The sequence below is a fragment of the Buteo buteo genome, chromosome 8 (genome assembly GCF_964188355.1).
Source record: "Buteo buteo chromosome 8, bButBut1.hap1.1, whole genome shotgun sequence".
NCBI classification, from domain to species: domain Eukaryota; kingdom Metazoa; phylum Chordata; class Aves; order Accipitriformes; family Accipitridae; genus Buteo; species Buteo buteo.
In genome coordinates, this window is record NC_134178.1 from 16,990,440 (window position 1) to 17,008,790 (window position 18,351).

At 37.4% G+C, this 18,351-nt stretch overlaps 1 protein-coding gene across 13 annotated transcripts in view; it reads left to right on the plus strand.

The window, feature by feature from the left end:
• SYNJ1 (synaptojanin 1) overlaps positions 1–18,351 on the plus strand; it is a 68,677-nt gene that overhangs the window by 8,221 nt on the left and 42,105 nt on the right. For 10 of the 13 annotated variants that reach the window (XM_075033811.1, XM_075033814.1, XM_075033815.1 and 7 more), the window contains exons 3-11: positions 5,560–5,646; positions 6,051–6,318; positions 8,552–8,777; positions 10,018–10,101; positions 10,907–10,968; positions 11,502–11,598; positions 12,901–13,070; positions 15,147–15,228; positions 18,019–18,171. In XM_075033811.1, the coding sequence (XP_074889912.1) occupies positions 5,560–5,646; positions 6,051–6,318; positions 8,552–8,777; positions 10,018–10,101; positions 10,907–10,968; positions 11,502–11,598; positions 12,901–13,070; positions 15,147–15,228; positions 18,019–18,171 (1,229 nt within the window). Of the gene's footprint in view, positions 1–4,637; positions 4,766–4,785; positions 4,920–5,559; positions 5,647–6,050; positions 6,319–8,551; positions 8,778–10,017; positions 10,102–10,906; positions 10,969–11,501; positions 11,599–12,900; positions 13,071–15,146; positions 15,229–18,018; positions 18,172–18,351 lie in introns of those variants that run through there. The other 3 variants (XM_075033818.1, XM_075033817.1, XM_075033819.1) reach the window with 2 other exon arrangements.

The window sequence follows — 18,351 nt, forward strand, 5'->3', positions numbered from 1 at the left end:
TAAGAGGGCTGACATAATCCCTTTAAGATAGTTTAATCAGTCACCTTTCTTAAATGAGTCAGTGATTGATAAGGTGTGATTATTACAGGTGCACACTTGTGATTTAACTTGGAACAAATTAGGTGTTAACATTTAAAAATACTATAACCTATTAATTTTTAATAAAGATTGACTTAAAATTATTTTATTCTTTTTCTCTTGACACTGAAAATGAGGCTTGCTGGCTTTCTACAACAATCCCTTACAACTTGACCTGAAAACCACATGAAAGTGTTGTGGTTTGGTTTTTTGAGGTTTTCCTTTTTTGTTGTTTGGTTTTTTTTGTACTGCTAAATAGCGAGTCATTATTTCTGTTTTAGAAATTAATCAACTTGAATCTAATTAATGCAGTGGGTTAAGCAGAAGCTGCTTTTAATTTCCTTTCTGCTTAAATCTGAACTGACACAAAGTAATAGAATGAATACTGCCTCATAATGTTTGTGTCCATCTTCATATACGGACATGTATGCTTGCATTGTCTACTGTTTAGTGCTCCTTTACAGTATAATTTTAAATCTGTTAAGTCCAGTGTTATGGATGAAAGTTGTCATTCCAGCTAGTAATTTCTGGTTTTACAAGTTGCATGTCTTAATTGATTCTTCTTTGTGAGTGATAGTGGTTTATATTTTTTTCAGCCAGCCTTAATTGTGTTTTTGCTTACTTCCAGCTATTTAAAGATGAATAAATAGAAAAGTCAATTTCTCAGGGAGAAGTAGGTTCATTAATTTGTAGGACTTTATGTTTTTCCAAGTGCATATTTATATTAGCTGCATTTTTTTTTCCAGATAGGGAGCTCATAAATCAAAGTCAAAAGGGTTCTTGTGGCTGCAGGCCAACCTACCATTCTGGGGAGAGATGTTCTCATTCATTAAGAATGTTACAGAGGAAATGCTCTTGGAAGTGCTCTCTCCTTCTGTCAGGATTACTTTAGCCTTCCTGTGGTTTAACTTCTAAGCTGCAGTTCACCCAGTTAGTAATTTCAGCTATTCATAGAGGAAACTGAAAGTTGGCTTTGCATACGCTGCATATTGTGGTGATGGGGTCTTAGCCATTTTTGTAACTTCAGTGACTCTTGCATATCCAGATGTATCTGATGACTTTGCATGCTGAATGAAGTGAGAGAGCATAAATCTTCATGAAGCTTACTGCTTTGGTAAAGAAGGAGGAGTTAAATATGATACTTATGGGGAGAATCTGAATGGTTTCAGAGCACTTACATTGCTATTCACACTCTTTGGTATGGAGTGATATGAAAACCTGCAAATTTAATTTTGTTATCTTCAGAAATGGGAAATGCCATGTGCAGTGGCAGTCAGTAATAGATTACATTCTGGCCTGGGCATTTGTTTTTTTTTCTTTTAACATCCATAAATGAAAGGCATCCTAGTGGCTAGCACTGGTGGAGGCGCTGGTTCAGGAAATTCTTGTACGTGTTTGGAGGCTAAAAGGACTTTCTGTCTAAACCAGCTGTAAAACCATTTGCATGTTTTCATAGCATTACTGCTTGTTCCTACTGGGGCCCTGAGGACACCACCAGCCCTGACTGTCCCTGCCCAGCCCCCCCGGGGCTTCCCCCACCCTGCCCACAGCCCAGGACCCCACTTCAGTCCCCTCAGAGCTGTCAGTCGCTGCCCCAGCAATGCTGCAGCAAAGTGCTGGTCTCTAGCTCTCCGCAGCCCTGCCCAACCTGGACATGGGGCCCGCCAAGCTGGGCTGATGTCCCAGTCCAGCCTTGGTCTGTCCCTGTCCCCATGGCCTGCCGGGCCATCCTGGGACTGTATCTGGCCCCAGTTACCATCACCAGGCCTGGTCCTTGCTCACAGACTGACATCCTGGCCTGCCCTCAGCCCTTCGCACGCAGGTGCCTGATGTCTTGGGCTGGGTCTGCCCTGAGCCTGTCCTGCTTCCATGGGGGAGCCCCCATGGCTACCAGTGCCGTGGCCCCCAGGGAGATGCTGGTCCCCATGGTGTCCCAACAGTTCAAATGGAAGAAAATGGAAGGCAGTGTGATGTAGCTGTGTCTTGTTCCTGATTTCGTCTTGGTTTTCAGAAACCTCAAGTGCCTTTCCTTAATATTGTAGCACTCCTGATCATGGGAAGTCCCTTATTGTGCATTACCCCAAAAGCAGCCTGAGCACTGCTGTAGTCAACCATCCAAAATGCTGGAGGGAAGGGATGCCGTCCAGAGGGACCTTGACAGGCTTGAGAGGTGGGCCCATGTGAACCTCATGAAGTTCTAAAAGGCCAAGTGCAAGGTCCTGCACGTGGGCCGGGGCAGTCCCAAGCACAAATACAGGCTGAGTGATGAGTGGATTGAGAGCAGCCCTGCGGAGAAGGACTTGGGGGTGTTGGTTGATGAGAAGCTCAACATGACCCGGCAATGTGCGCTTGCAGCCCAGAAAGCCAAGCATATCCTGGGCTGCATCAAAAGAAGCATGACCAGCAGGTCGAGGGAGGTGATTCTCCCCCTCCACTCTGCTCTCGTGAGACCCCACCTGGAGTACTGCCTTCACCTCTGGGGGCCCCAACATAAGAAGGACATGGACCTGTTGGAGTGAGTCCAGAGGAGGGCCACAAAGAAGGTCAGAGGGCTGGAGCACCTCTCCTGTGAAGACAGGCTGAAAGAGTTGGGGTTGTTCAGCCTGGAGAAGAGAAGGCTCCAGGGACTCCTTACAACAGCCTTCCAGTACCTAAAGGGGGCCTACAAGAAAGCTGGAGAGGGATTATTTACAAGGGCATGTAGTGATTGGACAGGGGGTAATGGCTTTAAACTGAAAGAGGGTAGATTTAGATTAGAGGTAAGGAAGAAGTTCTTCACTGTGAGGGTGGTGAGGCACTGGAACAGGGTCCATTCCTGGAAGTGTTGATGGCCAGGTTGGATGGAGTTTTGAACCACCTGGTCTAGTGGAAGGTGTCCCTGCCTATGGCAGGGCGGCTGGAACTAGATGATCTTCAACATCCCTTCCAACCTAAACCATTCTGTGATCCCTGTGCCACCTGCATTGGTGGTGCTGCAGTAGGGAAGAGGCAGCAGTGTGGTGCTGTGGAGTTGCTCCCTTTTCTGCTGTCAGTGCTACTTTTGTGACTGCTTTCTTTTTAGCTTGGTTTCTTAAGAAAAAGGAGGATAATGTGAAAACGATTTTTTATCCCTCTGTATTGGCTAATATCAGTCATCACCAAATCTCATAATTCTTTCAGGTTTCATGAAACGGGTGCCCTCAATGAAGGGGAATCTGCCTTAAGAATTTGTTATAAAGTTGTAACTCATAGTAGGCATGATGTGCCTTATGGGAGGGGGGTAGGAGCATGTTGCAGGTAACCTCTTCCACATCCCAGCTGCCTGCGGTGGGGCCTGTTAAATGTACCTTGCGCTGTCGGGTTCTGCGGAGGCAGTAGCTGAAACCTGGGGGTAGGTGAGGATGGGCCAGGGCAGGATGGATGAAGTGAACCTTCTGAGGTGTGTGATGTTTGCTGTTTTCCCATGTGAATTTTGGCCTTAAAAACAAAAAAAGCTGGGAAAAGTGCAGGCAGTGCAAGAGAAATACTTATAAGCTCAACTGTGGAAAAGCTTTACTCAGAGTTCATGCTGTATTAGATCTAATGTAACTGAAAACCATGGCATGAAATGCTTTTGGTTGGTGCTTGGGTGCTTTGTTAGGAAAATAATAATTGACTAGCCACAGGAGGTTTTTCTATTTCCATTTTTTTTGTTTGTTTTTGCAACTCTTTGCTGCTCTATTAGCTTTTTTTTTTGTTGATCTGAATTTGCAAAGCCCATGTTACTTAATTTACTTCGGGCATTTACTTATTAAGGCTTAGCAAGGATAACGGGCGTTCTATGCAATGGAAAAAGAGAATAAATCCATAGAAGACAGAAAAGCCATTGTTCTGAAATGTCATTAAATGCTGGCAGGCACCTTTAAGAAAAATCCTGCAAAAAGTGTGAAACTAAACCTCATATGTCATTAGTAATTTGAAATATGAAAGAAGAACGTGGCAGTTCTCTGGTTACCAAAAGTTGAGTTTAGAAGAGTAAGCTGACATCGTTAAATACTTGCTGGAAAAATAGATTGAAAGAACTAGGTTTTGAAGTTTAGAAGTTGTTCTTTCCAGCCTGATGGTGATCTGGTTGAGAAAAACATGGTTTGGTGATGCTGACAAAATCACTGTCCCTAAACAATGTGTTTAGATTGGCTGCAAGTCTTAACACTTATTATGGGTGAGGATTTTGGAAATAATCATGCTGCTATAACTCTTATCTTTAGAATCTGGATTACAGGAATACAGCGTATCAGTGCAAACAGTTAAAGAAGCTTTTTTGAAATGCACTTAATAAAACATTGAATGAGCTTAGATTTCAGGCTGAGGTTAAATAATTGTTTCATCTGTATTGGAGTTTCTGATCCACTATAATAATAGAGCAGGCGGACATTTGAACAGAAGGGCTATGCTAAGCTTAGGGAATACTCACTAAAAAGATTCACAACAGCAATTCTAAAGAAAATATAGCTAGTGTGAGAGGGAGCATAGCAGAATGCCAGGGCAATAAGCATTTCGATTTATGCTTTGCTTTATGTCAAATTCTGATTTTTTTTTAGTGTCAAAGTGAAAATTAATTAGCAGAACATTTCTGAGGAGGGAGAAGGTGCTGATCCTTGGTGACCCAGAAATTTTGATCCCTGTGGATCCAGTGGCACAGCTGGAATTGTTGGTCTTCGTGCTTCAGGTGCAGTCTCAGTCATGAGCAAAAGCTCAGGATAGGTGGGATCCAGTTTCTGGTCTGCAGCATCTCTGTCACCTGGCTCTACAGTCAAGCTTGTGGGCCTGGTTTTTCGAGTGCTGATTGAAGTTCTAAAATGTACACTAACATTAACTCCCAGGTGAATATTGTTAGATATGCTTTAATTTCTTCTAAAATATTACAATTTTTTTTTCCAAAATGTCTATGAAAATTGTGTTTTCCGAATCTAAGACATTGTGTTTAAATACCATTATCTTGTGGACCTACCAGAGTTTTGCTTGGAATATATCTAAAACTAGTTAAAATGCACTTGTGATAATCTTGTTTACTTATCTGGAAATAATATTGCCGCATCATAGTTTTATTCTTGGAGAAAAAAGATTTTTTTTTCATGAAAAAAAGCAGCATTTAGCACTACTCTAATTTTAACTAATTACAGGAGAGCATTCTCATGGAACTCATTTGCCTGGGTTTTAGATGCTTTTCATATTAGGAGATGATGTTAAAAATGCCAACGTTCTCCTTTAATATCACTTGGAGTTTTTGCAAGTCCTTTTTTTGTTGCCTAAAAACATAGCGTGATCATACTTTGTCATAAAATCAAATACTCATTTTCCATTATAAAATGCCATATGCTCATACATACTGATTTCTTTACAGAAGTTCCGTGTAAACGCTACTTTTGTAATCTCTTGGCTTTTCAGTTTAGAGTGGACTCATTCTGCCTGCCATAGTGTATGGTCTTTTTCATCATAAAATCATATGTTTTCTCTCCATAGCTTCTGCAGAGAAAGACACAATCAAGAATACCTACTCCAAAGTAATGGATGCATATGGGCTCTTGGGTGTATTAAGATTAAACCTTGGTGAGTGAAATATGTAAAACCTTAATTTTTCATGTGGGAAAGAAAATTGTGCTGCTTCTGTAAAGCTGTACAGCACAGGATCTTCACAACAGGAACTGGGCTCTTTTTTTCTTTTTATTTTTTGTCAACATTTGTAGAGTAACTTGAAAATTTGGAGCACTCCCAGAAATGAGGGAGTGGACAAAAATAACTTCCGTTTTCACAATCCCTGTTATTTGCAGCATAGTTACTCCTGTTTGCATTTCCTTTTCTTCTGTAGAACTTGAGAATGAGTTCTTGATGGTGGTTCTTTCTGTATTTTTTTTCAGGCAAACTTTTAGATTGTGTGCATTTAAGCATATAAATACATCAACCTCACACTCAACTAAGATTCATTGTTACCTGTGCCTTTTCTTGTTTTACAGGAGACACATTGTTACATTATCTGGTTCTAGTAACAGGATGCATGTCTGTGGGAAAGATTCAAGACTCTGAAGTTTTTCGAGTTACTTCCACTGAATTTGTATCGTTACGAATTGATTCAACAGATGAGGATCGTATTGCAGAAGTGCGCAAAGTTTTGAACTCGGGAAATTTTTATTTTGCATGGTCTGCAACTGGTGTCAGTTTAGATCTTAGCCTTAATGCTCACCGCAGCATGCAGGAGCACACTACTGACAATAGGTTTTTCTGGTGAGTTCATAATGCGTTTTGTCAAGACATTATATAGAATAATGCATGCCTGTACAAACTAATCTGTGGCAAGTCTTTATCCTTGTCTTTATCAGCTCTTTAATGGACACCTTTGTCCCACAAATGTTGATGAGATAGAATAGCATTATTTTAACTCTAAGGACATAAGTATATTATTAATGATACAACGTTTCCATGGCCACTTGGAGTTTCTTAATTGGAAGACACAGATTTTCACTGCTTATGATGTTATACTTTGATCTGAACAGTTGTTGTGATGTTGTGTTTCAGCTTTGGTGTCTCTTAATTCTTTATCAAGTGTGTCTTTTTTTAAAATGAGTGTCTACAGTGCACATTGCTTGACTGCTTAACTCACTATCTTTTTACAGAATATTTTTGAATAAAGTATAGGTTTTCACGCAGAGAATTCGTGGTAGAAGGAATACTGCTCTTTCTGCCAATAAGCAGCTTAATGCCAGTGATGCATACTGTCATGTAAGAAATTCTGCTCCCATATTTTCAGAATTTGTTAAAAAATGGTGTATGTGTCCATGAACCTTGGAAGGGTCCCGAAGACTTGGCAGTACTCTGTTAGAACAGGTGAAAATCTACATCTTCCCCCCAATTCTGTTTAACATACGAGACAACAAACCAGCTCTGGCGTATGTGCCAGTGCTACTCTACTCTGCCACTGTTTTTGTCAGATAGAGGAATATGATCAGATTGCTATTTAAGACAAAATATGTGTATTAAGACAGAAAATAAGCTCTAGTCTTCAGAAACACATCTACCTTGATGTAGGTTTACAGGAGTTATAGGAACCTGGCTGTTTGTCTCTCTCTGCAGCTGGAAAAAGACTGGGCTTTCTGTTGAAAAGTCAGTATTTCAAGGCTTGAGAAATGATGATGCCTGTTGACCCTGTCCAAAACAACTTGGCTGATTTTGACCCCTTTCGTAAAACTTCTTAAGTTACTTGGCTCTTTTTCAGTAAGAATCAGTCCTTGCAGGAAGTAGATGGAATGTCCCAGATTCCAAGATCTAGACATATAAACAGTAAAAGTCAATAAGAGAAAGTATTCTGCTTGTGCACTTCAGTAAGCTTTCTTGGGCTTTTTCTATTCAAAAGTACCAGTCTCGGATTGCCCAGGGAAAGAATATTATTTGCTTTCTCAGTCTTCTATCGTAATGCATCTGTATACTTTTCTGTAAAGTGAATGCATACTTGATTCATGGGATTTGAATCTTCATTAATGATTGAACTGAGGTGTTTGATAAGTTGCAGATTTTTTTTTTTTTTTAATTGGAAGTTTAGAATGAAAAGGCTAAAATTAAAGTGAATAGCTTCAACCTTTATACCAAATATGTTATATGCAATTATGGTAGAATTTTCTGGGCTGTGACAAAACCAGCCATCTTACTGGAGTTTACTTTTCTTTGCTATGCAGAAAACTTTACTTCCTTTTTATACTAAGTGAATGTTTCCAAAGAAGATCAAAACCCAAGCCCCACTAAAGTGAGGTAAAACAAAAAAACTCACAAACCCCAAACTTTAGTCTTATTTACTTACTACAGTGTTGGTGCACGGGTATATCCAAACTGTGTATCTTTCTTTCCTTTGAGCAGTAATTGGTATTAGAGAACTGTATTTGCAGTATATAATGTACCAACACTTAACCCTGAAATTGACATTTACAAAAATTTGAAAATCAGTTGGCTATGAGTGTATTCCTGGAAGCTTGTCTGGGCAAGTGATGCATTATGGTGACATATAATAGAAATAATCAAGGTATGTTGACAAGAATTTTTTTCTAGCTGAAATTGAATGGCGCTTTACCCATCACAAAAAGTAACCCCATAATTGGAATTCTGGCTTGCTGTTCCCAGAGTCTGTAATCTTTGGCTTTTCAAAGCAAGTCTGAGTGGAGAAATATAAACAAGCTTGGCGTGTTGTTTTTTGCTGGGTGAAGAGCAGAGGCTGTAAGGGTTATTTTTTTAAGGTCATTAAAATTCATGGCTTCACCCCATATTCTTACTGTGCAAATGTTTAAGCTCTTCTCTTGTAAACTTTGCTATTTCAAGTGTTTAAATAAGAGTTATATCATAAAACTATAACATGCATATTTTCCTTTTCTTATTTGTAGTAGTGGGCATAAAATATAAGAAGACAGTAGCTGGCTTAACAATTTGAGCTGTATTTTATTTCCTTCCAGTTATTTTTTTTTTTTCTCGATAGGAACCAGTCACTGCATTTACATCTGAAGCACTATGGTGTGAACTGTGATGACTGGTTGTTACGTCTCATGTGTGGAGGAGTGGAGATAAGGACAATTTATGCGGCTCACAAGCAAGCAAAGGCTTGTCTCATTTCACGACTAAGCTGTGAACGGGCTGGCACCAGATTTAATGTCCGGGGAACTAACGATGATGGTCATGTTGCTAATTTTGTTGAAACAGAGCAGGTATGTTATGCTACAGTGCACATTGCTTGGCTAATGAACTCAAGATAAACATGTGTGGATAGTTTTTTGCCCTAAATCAACAGATCACAAGTCAAGTCTGTAACCAACAGATATTGGAATAGTTCCTTTGCTGCTAAATAAGGAATCTAAGTAGGTTACATAATTTGATGATCTTGGTTTTTAGTGTAGCTTAGGGTAAGGACTTGCATGGGTCTGAGTTTCAATAGCTTAAGAAGCTGTTATCCGTCAGCTGAACTGTTGTAGGTGGCTGTACTTCCTTTTAGCCTCCTGAGCTGTAGGTGAGTGTGTACTTCTTTTGGCCTGAGCTAATAGTAAAATAAAACACCTTAGAAACGAGCAAAAGAGATTTTTGGCAAATACATGGTACCTTGTGGTTCAGGAAAGATTAAAGCATTCCTATGGTTACTTAACACAGCTCATCTGAAAGGTAGTTTTTAAAGCCACTGTAATTCCACTGCATTTGATTGCATATTTTTGCCCTTATTATACAGAAATGCGAGAAGCTATTAAATCATTCTTTGCTGGCCCTTCTTTGCTCACTTCTTATGATAACTTAGTTATCAAGATGTTGTTCCTGCAACTGTATTCATGGGAGTAGGTATCTTTGGTTGACTCACTGACACTTTGCAAAGCCTAGGTGACTTCAGTAGGATTTTATCCAGGAAGGACTCTGCTTGTACAGATCCAATTTCAGGAGTTTAGTCAGAACCCTGTTGTTACAGTTTCTTGGTCCAAGTTTCCTGGCAGGCTAATGTCACTAGATGACTGTGGCATATCATTCCACTTAAAGTTCCTTCCCTGTATACTTAATAGGACACTGTATTTTGGATTCTGATACACAAAATCTGTGCAGGTGTTCTGAGTAGGCTGCATTGTTATTTTCTGCGCATTTGTGTACGTTTTAACTGTGCCTACAGGAAGGTCTTACAAGTTACTGTTAGCACAGAAGTAATTCAGGCCCAAATAATAAAAGCTTGCTGTATTTTCTTAAACGTTGTGAATCATGATTCTGCAAGGAAGCATGAGCATGCCAGAACTTCTTTTATGAATTGTTCAGAGGGGATAGAGAGAAAAGTCTAGGGAACATAATTAATATTTTAGCTTGTAGTGTGGAATATGTAATATGTAAATATATTTTATTTCCTCTATGTTTAGCAAAACCTAAAACCTTACACTTTGTAACACCTGTTAATACTATGCATATTTTTTTTCTTAACAGGTGATATTTTTAGATGACTGTGTGTCATCTTTCATACAGATTCGAGGATCTGTTCCATTATTTTGGGAACAGCCAGGCCTGCAGGTAAGCAGGAGATAGATTTAATTATACAGATAATTTTTATTCATGTTTTTTAAAACATCTTACAGTAGTGTTTAGGCTCTTCTGCACAGTTACAGGATGAATCCTGTCAGGATGAGGTTATTCTTTGGGAGCAAGTTGCTGCTATTGTTTAATTCACCAAGCCTGCCACTCTCGAGTTTCTGAATGCTGTTTTGCACAAGATTTGAATGTCCATTGCTTTTTAGATGCTTTCTCTTTGAAGTTCTGAGTTTTTCTGTTTTAATTTAAATTGCTATTTTAAAGCAGGTTATCTAAGGGCACCCAAAGAGCCTGTTTTCTTCTGAATTGTTCTTGAGGATAAGTTTTTTCAAGAAGTCAATATGGATCAAGAGTTACTGTAATATAATTTCATCCCAGTTTTCTTGAAAGAGGGATTGTATCAACAACTACTACTGTGTTACAATTTTTAGAGGGAAGGTTAAAAAAAAGTTCATGCCTCATGGTGACTCTAGGCTCTTTAAACTAGACATGTAAGCATTTTGCAATAGAACTGCTGAAACATTTACATGCCTTTTACTGAAAACAAGAAGTAATTAGATTCTATGACTAAGTATATTAAATAAAAAAGTGTTTTTTAGAAAAAAAGAGGAATTTAGGAAAAGCCTATAAAAAGAATGCACACCATAGCAAGCAGAATAAATTTGGGAGATCTCGTTTAGAAATAGAAATGAATTTTTAGGCCATATTTAGGATCAAAAGAGGTCTTTGAAGAACAATTAATCAAATGTGTAAAGACAAATAATTTAATGTAATCTTCATGTCATAGGTGGGATCCCATCGTGTCAGAATGTCAAGAGGTTTTGAGGCGAATGCACCAGCTTTTGACAGGTGAAAGAATGTCTTAAATTTTTGATAATGAACTACAAACCTCTGATAAGTCATGCATCAGAGGGGTGGGATATGTTATTCCAAACGGGAGGCTTTGTCTATACAAATGTGTGATTCAGGAAAGCAGCGAACTGCCTGGGCAGCTTTTTCAAACTTCCACAGCATTGCTAGTGCCTTTGAGTGCTTTGTTGAAAGGTTTGAAGAAAATTTAAAATAGTGAAATACTTTGTTAAATTGAAACCAAAAATTATAGCATGTTTACATTGAATAATCTATATTTGTCAGCTGCTGTATAAAAGTAAAATTTATATTTTGATTTTATTCCTGCCATGACACTTGAACTTCTCAGCCTTATTGTTTTAACTAAATGTATGTTGTTATATTGATTTGTTTGGACATGACATAATAAAAGGCTTGTGGCAGTTATTCGAGTATCCAGTACATTTCTGCAGCAACTCAGTCAATGTTGCAGGTGTTCGTGTTAATTTTCTGCATGCCAGAAGATGAGCGTGGAATTTTTCTTCTGTTAACAGGCATTTCCAAACTCTTAAAAATTTATATGGAAAGCAAATTATTGTAAATTTACTTGGGGCAAAAGAAGGGGAACACATGCTCAGCAAAGCTTTTCAGGTGAGTATGACAATTCTCTCACTGTGCGTCTTGGAATTTGCCTGTTTGGGATGAAGCTTTTATATAGCTTTCGAAAAATGAAACAGGTATGCTATGCTCTGGAGCAATTACCATTTGTGGTTAAAATTATATTTTTATCATAAAACCACTGCTTATACATAATGTGAAGTGAATTTTTAAAAGCTTTATGTACAATTAGTGTTTGATTATGTTCAGATTGGTTACTTTACTGAAAAATTATAACAGCAACATAGACAATGTTTAGGGATTTTCAGTTATTTTTGTATTTCATGCTTAGTAGTGGCTTATTTAAAAAATAAATCTTTTTTGCACTATAAAATTGATGAATAAATAAATTATACTTTGTGGTATTTAATACTGTGATGTTTCTTTTAAAAATCTTTCCCTTGGAATTCCTGGATCTATTCCTTAATATTGAAAGAAAAAATCACAAATTAATTTATCAATTTAAACATAAAAGCAGCTTTGTGATTAAATAGAAATGTTTGTTCAGAAAATGGTAACTATAAGTGGCCATTTTCATGAATTCCCACTAGTTAGGTTAAAAATAACTGTCATATTGTAGTCCATAAATACAGACAATTTGAGAAGTTCTGTCTGAAGCCAGAGAACATGTCAATAGCCATCTGTTATTTCCCTTTCCCTTTTTCCTTTTCCCTTTGTATTATAATGATTGAGTATCTTAGGCCATTTACTAGTATCTTTTCTGTATCCAGCTATCCTGGTAGGAGACATGAGTGCTCCCAGATGCATATCAATGCCCACTGCAGATCATAGCTTTGCCAACAAAGATTGAGCACTTCAAGATTTTTCAGGGAATAATAGAGAAAGTTTTGCTCAAGCTACCCTCCACAGCAACCTAAATAATTTGCCTGTTTTTTTCAGTAGTAGCTTATGGAGTGTTTACTTAGTCTCCATTGCTGGCAGGTATGTCTAAAATGGTGACTGTTGGTAAAAGGGTTTTCCACTGAAACAGCTCTTTGCAAATCAAAGCATTTTAACAGTAGAAGAGGCTGTGGACTGTCTTGGTGACCCCTAGTATAGTAAGGAAAAAAATGACTTTGATTGTGACAAGAAAAAGAAAAAACACAGGTAAAATATTAATCAGTTCTGAGTGATTTGTTGAACAATAGTGATAAAAATGGTTTCATTTTACTTAAGAGAAAGCATGTAATAAACAAGATAGCTAATAAAACAGCTTAAAAATATTTGTATCTTCTCGTTTAGCTTATACTACTATATGTTCAGATATACTTTTTTCTTCTCTTTTTACAATGTCAGAGCCATTTGAAAGCATCTGAACATTCAGCTGATATCAAAATGGTGAACTTCGACTATCATCAGATGGTTAAAGGTGGAAAGGCAGAAAAACTACACAGTGTGCTTAAACCTCAAGTCCAGAAATTCTTAGAGTGTGGATTTTTTTATTTTGATGGAAAGGAAGTTAAAAGGTTTGTGTGTATAACTCCTGTAAATTTCTTCAAATTAAATTATGGTTCTGGGATGCTTTCCACCCCTTAGTGAGAAGATAAGAGAAAAAGTGTTAGTTCTGTTATTGTGTTTTTATTGTATCCAAGATGATGCTCAACAACTGAAATATGAATCACTTATTTTACTCTATTAAAATTTTGTCTCGTTCTGAATATGCTCTAAAAATCTTAATGGAAAATATCTTTGAGACTTCGATGGGGCATGACTTAATTTCAGGCCTTTGATCTCATGATTTTGGTGAAAATGGGCAATTGTCCTTTTTCTTGGGTCCACCCACATGGGATTAAAAAATGACTGTTTTTCCATCTTCCTGTATAATGTTATACATATTTTCCTCAGCGATGAAGCATACCATTTTCTGTTTGTTGTAAATGCTGATGTTCAGTGCAGTCTTTTTCTAAATCTGTTTGCACCTGGATCCCCCATTTGAGAGATTCAGTTCTCCACAAAGTATGAATGGAGTGCATATTTTCTGCCCTGCTCTGTATTTCCCAGTCCTGCTGTATTTGTACTTCTGCCTCTATTTTCCCATCCCTCTTCCTAGAGCAAAGGCTGTGCTTATCTCAGCAGGAAAAGAGAATCAGGGCTAGAAATAGGCAACATTCCTGCTCTTCTGCCTTCTGCACCATTCCTCCTTTTAATTAATACCAGAGCAAACTGCTGAGTGAGGTTCTCCATGAGAAAGAGAATTGTTGAGTGAGGGGATTGTGCCACATGCAGTGGGGTTTCATCTTCTAGTGCAGTAGGAGAGGAGAAGAGTGTTCCAGTGCCACTCTGTGCTCTAACCTGGCTGTGGGATTAAATCCCCCAGGGGCAGGTTTTAGTAGGCCTTAATAAAATTAGATTTAGTGGGAGGATGCTTAGGTCCCATCTTCACCTCAAAATGTCACTGACCATTCTCCAAACAGCTTTAAAAGTGGTGTGACACTTTGTGTTGGGAGAACACTGTTTGGTCTTGGTGGATATTCAAACAATATTATCACCCATCAGAAAGACTGACAACAGAACAAAAGCAAAACAGGCTATGGCTTGTGATAACTTGAAGAATTGCATTAATAAAAGATACAGTGACGATTTTTATAAGTTCATGGACCATCTCCTTTGGAGAATGTCAGTTTTTTTTCTAATGCAGATAGCAAGTTGCTTTGTATTTCAAATCAAATACAGAGATAGTAATGAAAAAAATAACCTTGGAGAAAGTTCTTCAAAACTTTCTACAATTTATGGTTAGATCTCCAAGTAAATGTGATGAAGCCTTACTGACTTAATTGGACAAAGTGTGTAGTGGGAATGATGAAAGTAAGGAATAAGTGTGTATCTTCGGGAGAGCCATCAGAATTTTGTACTCATAGCCAGGCAAGAACAACATGGATGTTGCCTAATATGATCCTTCTGAGAGCTTTATAGCATGAGTTAATGGTCTTCTCTCAAAGGAAGGGGAGCAATTCAGAGTGCCTGAGGGCCTTAAGCATCTGTTGAGCTAAGGGGGAGATGCTTATTTTTCATTTTTATTTGGGGAGGAAAGAAAAGGTAATGAGGGGTTGAAATTGGCTTTACTTCTATCACAAATTCTTGTTACTTTTAGTTTAGTTAAGCAAATCCAAGAACTAGTATTTTCTAGTAATTTTTTTTTTTCATTTTTGTTTTAACTAAGAGTTATTATTTCCCTCTGAGATTTTTGGGAAATGTGTTAGTTGGATTGTTTGAAAAGAAGACTTAATCCTGCATAACACTTTAACCAAGCAAGCAAGGAGAATTGAGAAAAACTGAAGAAGAAAGACTCGTGTTTTTTGCAGAAAATGAATTAGTTTTGTATAGTGAACACTGCTGCAAAATTCACTGCTGTTACTGGAGCTAACCCACTATTGCTGACGCATTTATAAATGTACTTGCAATGACAGTAGCATTGTACTGACAATACCCTGATTTACTATTCTGGTTCAGATCTTGATGTCCCTGTCTTTGTTGATGATATGTGTGTTAAATGAGTTATTTCAGTTGTTTTCTCTCTCTGTCTCTCGTTGTCCTTGGCACAGATCTCAAAGCGGTACTGTCAGAACAAACTGCTTGGACTGTCTGGATAGAACAAACAGCGTGCAGGCTTTCTTTGGCTTAGAGGTAGGAAAAACGGTGTCCAGGTACACAACTGCTCCTGATGCTTTTGTAGCAATTAGGCTGCAAAAGTAGCATTACCTTCCCTATGAATGATGAATGAAAACATTTTGTAGATGGTAGTTTGATTTATAGCATGATACTTTTCTTGTTCTGGGGCAACCAGATCTTAGTAGTTACAGAAGCAGTAGTTGTGTAGTAAGTGTAAGTGAACAGTAGTTATGCAGCATTACGAAAAATGTTCATTCTTTTTTAGGTGTCAGTTTATTATGTCTGTTAAAGTTCAGGCTTGCAATTCTAGGAGAAGTAGTAGTGTTGTAGTCCTTTACAAAACCACTTGCATTCACAGTTACTCTATTAGATGAACTTCTTCAGCATATAGGATTACTGTTCTTAGCATCTGCCAGTGCTGTGTGTTCATATTTTCACATCACTGTGCTTTGAATTCTTCATGGGACAATACCATGGTTGAGGCTTTGACCACACTCAAATTGAGTAGTTGGATATTAACCATGGGATTCAGTCCTCCTGCAGGGTAGTGCTTCAGCATATTGGCTTGCTATTGAAACAAAGGTTCTAGCCCAGGCTTATACAGTAGAGCCTGAACACACGAACCTGACAGGAACTGATGGAGTAAAATAGTGCTGATTGGGCTAAAGGAGTAGCTCTGAAAAACTTCTGACAGCTCCACTCATCTTAGTAAACTAAGTTTGACTCCTAAAGATAAAATACTTAGCATGTTTAAAAATGAAAAATTATGGGTGCTGTGTAACATCAAACTAAGTAAAAGGATTATTCTTTTGTTTCTGCATTTTATTTAATTGAAATGCTCTTGGTTTAGTGTCTGTAGGAGGAATTTCTGTGAGAACTGCAAAATCTATTGGCTGTAGAACAAACATTTCTGATTGTGGAATATGTAGCGCTCTGCTGCTGTGTTTACCAAGTGAACACTGTTGCCAGTTCATTGGTGTTTTAGTCAAATGGAATACTAAACTGTTTACCCTCATGCAAATACTCTGAAAATGTTTCTCTTAACAGTCAATGTCAGTACATACTGTAGCAGATACAACACAGTTTGAGAGATCTAATGCCTTTTTTCTCCATTGTTTCAGCTCTGGATGTACCATAGGGGGTCACACCTTTTAATTACTAAAATTAAGAAAAATAATTCTTATTCTTTTCTTTACTTCACTGTGTTGAAAAGAGTAGTGGCACGCTTTGAAAATCTCACAGCATTGTATTGCATTATGTAGTTTGTATATCTGTCCATCCTCTTTGGACTTTGCCATGGGAGAGACGAATGATTACCTCGAAGTTTTTCCTCATCCTAAATCTGTTTCCTAGAGTTTAACCATTCACTGTAGATAGAAATGCAAGCTTGAAGTAAGCAATTAGGTTATCTTAAATGAGCCATGAGAAACACTGCCTCTTGTATTTTGCTGGTAGTAAAATGTGGTTTTCTATGGCAGAAGAACAAATCTTTATACGTTCTTAATGTGTATAGTACTTATATGGCAAACTTAGTTTTGCAGCTCTATTTTTTCTTTTCTTAACCTTTTAAGAACTGGATTAAATATTGTAAATTTTTTTTTAGACCAGGTGTGCCAAATTTTTCCTCGGTAAGAGCTCAATTATGATTTCAGCTAAAATATGAGAGCTAAAGGTATAAAACTAATAAATAAGAAGGAAAATGGTAAACCCTCATGAGCTGCTTACTTAATTTTAGAATTCTATTTAAATGAGATACCTGAATTCTTACTTTTTTTAACATCATAGATACTTCATATAGCAACTACTGAGCTCTGGATGGCCACCTAAAATTACAAGATGAAGCACCCAATTTCTGAAGCTTCTTTTCTTGTTTATTTCTACTTAATTTTGTCTGCAAGTTTCCTTTTATAACTTTTGTTAATTCCTGCCCAACCTTCAGAATTTTGCCTTTGTATCATTTTATGTTCATCATTTTAGACTCCTCCTTCTTGCTGTTGGACACCTCAAGGTTTTAAAGATTTTTAAAAGCTCTTGAATATAGTTTTTTTATTTAGTTTTAATTTTTTACATTTATTTTCAGTATTATATTGATAGCCACAAACACTAGAATCTTACTTGACTTTTTGTAAATAATCATGATTCCACAAACCAGGATTTCAAACCAAGGTACCATGTCCCATTCTACATCCATAAGCATAATGCTAAATTTAAGTAATGTATTTAGTTGTAAAATAATACATTTATATGCATTATATGTACACAATTTAAACGCATTTAATGTAGACTGTGCATCATGAAAAATTAATTCAGGTGTATTGATTGTAAGGGTAAAGATTGCAGTGGGTTACACATGAAAACAGTGAATGACAGAAGGCATTGGTATTTCACTGGTCACAGAGGTCTGTTGCTGCTGCATTTGATAATAGAGGTCAGTGTCTTTGGTATTGCACTTTTTGGGGAAGAACATTAATTACTCTAATTCTAAATTATGTAAGTAGAAAGACTTGAGAACCAAAAATAGCTTACCTTGTAACTAGTGAATTTTTAGTTGAAAATATTTACAAATCAACTACATAATTCTTTTCCTATATTACTGCCTATCTTTAAAAGAAAATTAAATGCTGGTGCTAAAGTTACAGGTATGATGCAGTCTATCAAACGTGGCATGGTGTCAGTTTGTTCAGAATAATACATATAAACCAAAGATTTTTTTTTTGTGCATATATTTTTAAAAAATATGATATACCTGTTAGTAAATACATTTAAAGATTTTTCTTTTGCAAATGTTGTCTTCAACTGTTGCAGATGCTAACAAAACAACTGGAGGTATTAGGATTAGCTGAGAAGCCTCAGCTGGTTACTCGCTTTCAGGAAGTTTTCCGATCCATGTGGTCTGTGAATGGTGATTCTGTCAGTAAAATTTATGCTGGAACTGGAGCCCTTGAAGGAAAAGCTAAGGTAAAGTACATTTTAATAAAAACTTTAGCAGTATTCAGTATGGGTGTTAAAAAATTCTGCCATTAGTATAACAATTATGAGATTTTCTTTTTTAAAATGTGCTTTTGTTGTAATCCTAAAAAAACCAACCAGCCAAAGTAAAAAAATTAACATAAAAAGCTTGGTTATGTTGATAACCAG